Source organism: Trachymyrmex septentrionalis, unplaced genomic scaffold (assembly GCF_001594115.1).
Source record: "Trachymyrmex septentrionalis isolate Tsep2-gDNA-1 unplaced genomic scaffold, Tsep1.0 scaffold51, whole genome shotgun sequence".
NCBI lineage: Eukaryota > Metazoa > Arthropoda > Insecta > Hymenoptera > Formicidae > Trachymyrmex > Trachymyrmex septentrionalis.
In genome coordinates, this window is record NW_017305683.1 from 4295819 (window position 1) to 4303686 (window position 7868).

The 7868-nt window shown below is 29.7% G+C and overlaps 2 protein-coding genes across 2 annotated transcripts in view; one reads left to right on the forward strand and one right to left on the reverse strand.

Moving 5' to 3' along the window:
- The window catches only part of LOC108751765 (SUN domain-containing ossification factor), a 42060-nt gene extending 39195 nt beyond the window's left edge, over positions 1–2865 (reverse strand). The window contains exons 1-3 of the mRNA XM_018492160.1: positions 2420–2865; positions 1581–1785; positions 1202–1317 (exon numbers count right to left, since the gene is read on the reverse strand). Of these exons, the coding sequence (XP_018347662.1) occupies positions 1202–1317; positions 1581–1785; positions 2420–2478 (380 nt within the window). The 5' untranslated portion in view covers positions 2479–2865. The remainder of the gene's footprint in view (positions 1–1201; positions 1318–1580; positions 1786–2419) is intronic.
- Positions 2866–3024: 159 nt separating this feature from the next.
- LOC108751760 (serine/threonine-protein kinase ATR-like) overlaps positions 3025–7868 on the forward strand; it is a 17558-nt gene continuing 12714 nt past the window's right edge. Inside the window, exons 1-9 of the mRNA XM_018492155.1 lie at positions 3025–3096; positions 3485–3846; positions 4160–4362; positions 4440–4610; positions 4704–4855; positions 4944–5087; positions 5166–5364; positions 5445–5584; positions 5685–6256. Of these exons, the coding sequence (XP_018347657.1) occupies positions 3803–3846; positions 4160–4362; positions 4440–4610; positions 4704–4855; positions 4944–5087; positions 5166–5364; positions 5445–5584; positions 5685–6256 (1625 nt within the window). The 5' untranslated portion in view covers positions 3025–3096; positions 3485–3802. The remainder of the gene's footprint in view (positions 3097–3484; positions 3847–4159; positions 4363–4439; positions 4611–4703; positions 4856–4943; positions 5088–5165; positions 5365–5444; positions 5585–5684; positions 6257–7868) is intronic.

Genomic DNA, 7868 nt, shown 5'->3' on the forward strand with positions numbered 1-7868 from the left:
AGTCACTGAGAATAAAATCGAAAAGCATAAAGAAATATTATATATACATGTATTCGTTAACAATCAAAAGATACAAGACAATTGCTAGCCTTTTTAACATCAGCATAAATATTAAATAATAGATACATTTGACTCACAAAAATCTACTACAAAAAAAGAAAAAAGAATTCTTAATAATACATAAAAATTTCCAAAGTTTAATTTTTGTTATACAAAAATGTTTTCATAGAAAAAGCTAAACAGCTCGTTTAAAATTTAAACAAAAATTACAATTAAAAAATTTTTTTAATTAAAATTAAAAATTTCATTATCATTCTGCAATATTACATTATATTAATATCCAAAAAAATCTATACTAAAGTAAGAAAAGAATCCTATAAAGATTAACAGAAAATTTCATAGCATATTAAATAAACTCAGAAAGCAGCAATTTCATCAAATGTTCATTGCATAATGATATAATGACTGCAATCGAATATTGTAAAAATACAACAAAAAAATATAAAGCACAAAAAAGATAATTGAAACAATGCACAGATACAATGTATTATTCGCATTTTATTGTTATATTTTTTGATGGTAAAATATCTGACAGAGTGGCAAATAAAATTTATTATTATATTCAATAATATTTTCGTTATAATTTATACTGATTTTACGATATAAATGTCATTCTAAAGACGTCTAAATAAAATCTGGTAGAAAGTATTCCAATAGAAGCAACATATTTAGTCTGATTCGACTAAATGCGATTTTTTCATATTATTTTATGCACATATTTTTTAATCATCCTTAAATCTCAATTAAATAAAACTCTTTATAGTAAATTTATATTAATAAACGTGAAAAAACTTTCTACAACTTCGAAACCTTAATATATTTTATTTTCACAATAATATTTTATTTTATTTTTATTTTTAAAAATATTTAAATCCTTACATTGTATCTACGCACATAATAAATTGCCAAGCACAAATATTTTAGAATAGAAAAGTATTTTGCATGCATGTCATACAATAAAATAATCGATATGCAACATGAATTACTGCATTTATTAACAGTTTACATTGATTAACTAGATAAGAATAATAGCTTTATTTTTATATACACACAGTATTGATCAGTTTATATCCCTACACACATCTGCTATTCAAAAGCGCTTGTTTACTAAGAAATAAAATAACAATGTATACGAACTCACCCTTGAGAGAGATTAGGCTGTTGGGTGAGACTCTCAGCTAAAATATCTATATTCTTTTTCTCCTCTGCATCGTTGGTGGTAATTGTCTCAAAACTAGCAGAGACTGTAGCTTCCTGCTATAATATATCAATATATAATGTAATAAAAAATACATTAAATAAATGTAAATAGAAAATGTAGAATAAAATTTAAGTATCCTTATATGTATACTATTATCATGCATATAATAACACATTATATATATAATAATATATAATATAGTAGACATATATTATTACTATTACATTCAATATAAGAGAAATACATCTTTTCGTACATATATTATATATATGTAGTAAATGAATATTCTTACATGAGAAATTATATAATGTGATCTTACCTGGTCATATAAATTGTTCTGGTTAGTCTTTAATGTCACTGTTCCAGTTTCAGCATCCAATATAGACGAAGACTCAAAACTTTCGTGATCCTCGTAATTGAGCGTAACATTACTGTAAGCTCCATAAGTCTCATTCTTCTCAGGATGGAAAAAAGAATCTTTGGTTTGTGCGCTCTCCGAAGCTACTATTAGAAACAAAAGTCCACTGTAACGGAAAGAAGTGGCTAGTATTATTGTCTGTTAAGTAACATTGTGCCAATGTTGCATAATGCAAAAGCAATTATCTCTTACAAAAGCATGATAAAAAAAGACCTATATATATATATATATATATATATATATATATTCTTTGCAATTAAATAAAATCCTACCAAGTTTAGCCTCACTCTGTCCATAAAATTTAATTTAAAAATAATATAAAACATATACAAGAAATAAATTACATTCATAAATTTAATTCAACACTCAATTAAATTGCTATTTTAATAATCATTTAAAAAACCGCATCCAATAATGTAACAAATAAAATTTAATTATAAACTTTGTGTCAAAAAATAAAAAAATATAAATACATTCTACATAAGTTACACATAATTTTGTCGCGTTAATCAGAATCTTTGCTCAAGAATATTCCAAAACAAATGGCTCGCGGAATATCCACTGATACTCCAGTAGTTGGCAAAAACTTTAATTTGCTGTACAAATAAGTGCGAAAAAGAATGAAAGCTAGAGCAAGAATTCGCTTTCGCGTTTCCGATACGACCGTGAACGAGATTGCTCGTCGCGACTTGAATTCAATCGATTTATTACGTTCGAACGGATCGACGTCGATGTCTTACCTAGACACCGTCGATATCAGGAGCAGCGCCCAGTACACGAACAGCACGCGGGGTTTCATCTCTCTCTCCTTTTACGGGACGCCGGCGTTGTTCGCCGCATTAGGAGCGGCTTTTTTATGTCACACCTCGTCACTCTTAAAAGCACGGAACACAGTATTGCAATCAACGACGAGCGACATCGACGATGATGACCATCACTACCACCACCACCACCGCCACCACCACTATCGTCACCACGAAAATCTGACGTGGTGGATTATAGAAAAACTTCCGGCGCCGAGCGGGATCGCGAGTCGCCCATCCGAGGAGGCGAAAGTAGGAACGAGATACTTGAAAGGAATTTCAATGAGCAGGGAGCGCGACGCGAATCATTATCGGCATGCGTGTAAATCTCCACGCGAGAAAAATAGAGAAAAACATCACGAACAGTTACACGCCCGCGCGAGAAATCGTGACTGGTCGTGACTGATCGTGAATAGTCGGGAACAGCTGATCGCGTCTGCGCCTTGCAAAAGTTGCGAAACTTGTAAATCGCCCAGTGGCTTTAATTCTGCTCTTTCGTGTACCTTTGACAGCCTTTGGTGAATTGCGCTCGAAAGGATTATTTGCATTCATCATTCAAAAAGCTGGAAAAGCACTTTCCTTACGAGTTTTAGAACGCAATGATATTGCAAAACGTATGAATGGTTATGAATCATTTTATCAAAGCTAAATTTTATCTTTAATCGATATATTTGTTCGTTTACATTTATCTACAAAATTGATAAATGCTATTGTGAAAAAATCTCTAAAGAATTTCTTGTATAACACCTTTTCAAATTAAAAAAAAAATCTTAACGTTTTCTTCGAGCTTTTTGGTCTTACAAATATTTTGATCTATAAAAAAGACAAATTTACGAAAAGATTGTATGAGTGTATAAATTTCACCTTGTGCCAGTATATTTATTTCTAAAATTAATAAATTCTTCACTGTGAAGCCCACGATGTTTTCTTATACGACACTTGGCAGTTGGTAGCATTTGGCAATTGGTAGCATTTGGCAGTTGTTGCTTGGCATTCTTACAGATTCTTGCTTGATTTTTAAGAAGTACCTGGATTTGGAACAATATTCACACTGTGCACAGCTACGTTTTATATGTAAACACGGCTTAAATGAGGTTTTGAATGAACGCGGAAGGTTTAATTATACAAATTAATTTAATAACTTGTATATAAAGATATGTTTTTTGATCAAGAAGAATAAATAGTGTACAGTGAACGTAAAGATCTATAGGAAAATTTATGGATCTTTGTCTCAATAAGAATAAATGTAGAGAACCCTTTGATCTAATGCCGGATTGAATATATATCACGTAATTGTTTATTTACAATTTGTGTGCAATAATGGAAGTGAATGACGATTCATCGACACCTCAAGATAGTAACACGTAAGTGTAAGCTTCTATTATAAGTACACAATTGCGATTACGAGGACAATTGCAATACAATAAATGCAATGTACAATTGAGACTTAAAGCATAACGTAAATTTTTAAGTAATAATAAAAATAATTTTGTATAATGATTTAGTACTTTTATTGCAACTTTATTCATTGTAACAATAAAATATTTTAAATATATGTCAAACTAACTTTGAAGGTTAAGGGCCAATTTTAAAGGTTAATGGATTATTTTTTTAAGTTTTATTGCAAGATGATGAAATAGCCGAGTGTATTTTGATAACAAATATTTCCTATTGTAGGATAACTGTATCAGATTCGGTATGGAAATTCATCAACAATCCTATAATAGCGATATTCTCGGATTTGGAAAATCCTCCGACAGAACAGATGCTCTGTTCTCTTCTCGAATCTTTATTGAAAAGATCTTCTACTTTAACTACTGTATTAGTCCCACCATTTAGTAATGGTACAGCAAATATTACTGTACAGCAACAATTTACAGGTAACATATTTGTATAAAAATAATACTGTACTGTCCAAAAACTGTATTTGATAATATACTATTGTATATGTCATTAGCATTCACAACTTGGTTATTTGGCACAATGTTCTATTTGATTTGCAAACAATCGAGCGATGTGGTGCTTTCAAATAGTATTGAAGTACAAGCTTGTATGCTCAGAATATTATCAAGGCATCATATGACAATGTTTCAGACCATTACTTCAGAGTATCTAAATATATTGGATGGTACGTATAATAATGAATTAACAGTAAATATAAAATAAAAACTTGAAATATATTTACTGATAATAAAATTTACAAAATATTTTCTCTAAACAGAAATATTGGAATTTTATATGAGTACTGCAGAAGAAATGACCCTTTCAAAGTTTCATACAGAAAAGGATATTATAGAGAATTTGGACTTGACACCATTTCCTGTAAAGATTAAATCTTCAGATGTACCATCAATTCAATCATCTTTATTAAAGGTTTTACTTTTTCAACTTTACAGATTTTTTAATAAAAAAATTCTCTAACACTCATTGAGTTCAATAGCAATGATATTTGTATTGATAGATAATTGCGAAAGCTGGTATTTGGGATGAAGTAAAGTTATGGAATAGAATTATGACAATCATAATCAATTCTTCTCCAAGTCTGAAGATTGAAGCAATACAATTGCTTACAGAAATAATAGAAAATCATATTGTTCATGATAATGTAAGTGAAGTTTTAATTGTAAAATAAATTAAATAAACTTTGTGTTGTATGTTAACATATTGTATTTGGATGTTTTAGGAACGAAGAACCGTAATTGTATATACCCTAGAAATAGTGAAAAGTCTTTCAACTTGGATTAATTCAGATCTATTATCAATACATATGGTATCTCAATTTGTAGAAACATTGATACGATTAATACAATCATCACATGTTTCTCTTAATACAACAGACTTGTGTTTTCAAGTTATTGATTTTATAGCTTTAGAATTTGTTAGTAAGTATTGCATTCTATTTTATTTCAATTTATTCAAATTTATCTTATACGCATTGTATAAATTGTTATATTTTTTCCAGCGTATAATGTTAAAATTGAAGCGATAAAGAAATTAGAAGAAGCAGCATGTTACATGATTAAACAATATTTAATTGTGGAACCACGGTCCTGTACTACTTTAGAAGCTAAAAAATTCTTGGCTCAATTCGTACATTGTCCAGTCTGTAATCCTGACAGTTGTATATGTTTTATAAAACTACTTTGTTTTTATTTTAAAATTATGCATTATATCTATTTTTAATAATTTGTTTTTATTTTAGACTGTTATTGAGATTTTTATGCAATTTGTTTTTATCGATATTCGACGAACCGTTGAACCAGATAAAATTATTCTTGCAACAGAGATTAGCGAACCATGGAAATTACTAAAAAAAGAATTAGTGAATCTTATGGAAGCTGAAAAATTTACAGAAGTGTTACATATTGTTAAAGCCTCATCTTTATTACAATTGTGGCTAGAGAGCCAGAAAATTCAAGTAAAACTATATGAGAACGACTTAAATGCCATATTAAAGATTCTCATACAAAATTTAAATTCTGATAGATGTCAAAATGAGCAAATTATTTTTCAAATTTTAATGAATTTAATGGCTCACAATGAATCGAATAAAGTTATATTGCAGTCGATATTAGCGTTACCATTTACTCAAGATTTTAAAGGATCTATGGACATCAGTCAAAAAATGGTGCAACGAGCAAAATCTCTTGATATGAAAATAATGTCAGAATGTCTTGAAACCTTATGCATACATGGCAATGGAAAGGAAAGATTGAAATTACTACGTACATGTACATTAAATAGTGAGACGCAAATAGCTATTACAGCAGTGTCGTAAGTGTTCTTATATATTATCATACATTTGTAATGTCATATACACACACACACACACACACACACACACACACACACACACACACACACACACATACACACAGGATTTCTCAGAAATAAGATAGGAGCCGTATTGAGGGCATAGAATAGGTCAAGAAGAACAAAACAGTCTGATACCATTTTGAGATATTCGCTGTAGTTTTCGAATTAAAAAAGGAAACGTGTAAGCCAATGTGCGGTGAAGCTGCGCCGCATGAATTCGTAGCACGGCCATCGCGTTTCACTCTCGGCGGCGTTATTTCTGAGACACCCTGTATACTCGTGTGTACATGTATACAGGGTGTTCAGCGTAACGGTCCGCACAATTTTTTAGACACTTCCAACAATTAAAAAAAGAAGTTGAAAGGTGATTATTCATCTATTTTATGCGGATTACAACATATGATAAAAAAAATTAAAACGATTTTTTTTATAATAAAAAAGTCATGATCATCTTAAATTTTTTAAATAGCACCATACAATTTTTTTCTATAATATTGTAGAGATCTTCAAAACGCATTCAACGCACTATTGAGATTGTAACTTTCATTGATGGTTTATTGATTTTACTACATAATATTTATCACAAATACTCATTAATAAAGGAATACTTATGTGAACTTATTAACTTATGTAAATAAATTTTATTGATTTTATTGATATTTAATCTTTAAAGGGCCGGACTGGCCACTATAGTGGCCAGCGGAAAACTCATTGGCTCCTCATAAGATAAACATTCAATATATACATGAATGTTACATAAAAAAATTCAAAATTTCAAGGCAAAAATGTTCTCTAAAGATTAATATCAAATTTGCAACATTATAAACATAAATTAATGAAGAAAAACTGTAGCTTATGTAAGCAAATGTTCAAATTGCTTTCCTCCTTCTGCAACACAAAGATCGGTATTTATGGTCAATTCTTACTTCAAGATCATCTTAAGTAATGTCTGAAGACGCTAATGTGGCCCTCTGATTGGTTCGTAACATCTTCAGACAGAACTTGAGGCGATCTTGAATAAAAGAACTAACTATGAACACCGGCCTTTGATTCAAAGTTGCACAAGCTGTAATTATTTTTTCTCGAAGATCTTGAATATTAGTTATTGATATTTGATATACAAAAGATTTCAGATGTTCCCATAAGAAAAAATCCATCGGAGATAAATCCAGAGAACGTGCCGGCCATCGGACTGATCCATATGTACTTATAACACGATTTCCAAAGATAATTTTGAATAAAAGTAGTATAATAGCTGCTACGCATACTAATTTATTAAAAAGAGCAGAACTTTGTGTTGCAAAAAGAGGCAAGTAATTTGAATTTTTGCTTGCATAAGTTACAGTTTTTCTTCATTAATTTATGTTTATAATACTGCTAATTTGATATTAAATATCAATAAAATCAATAAAATTTGTTCACATAAGTTAATAAGTTCACTTAAGTATATTACTAATGAGTATTTCTTATAAATATTATATAATAAAATTAATAAAACATCAATAAAAGTGATAATCTCGATAGTGCGTTGAATTTGTCTTAAAGATCCCTACAATATTATGAGGAAAAA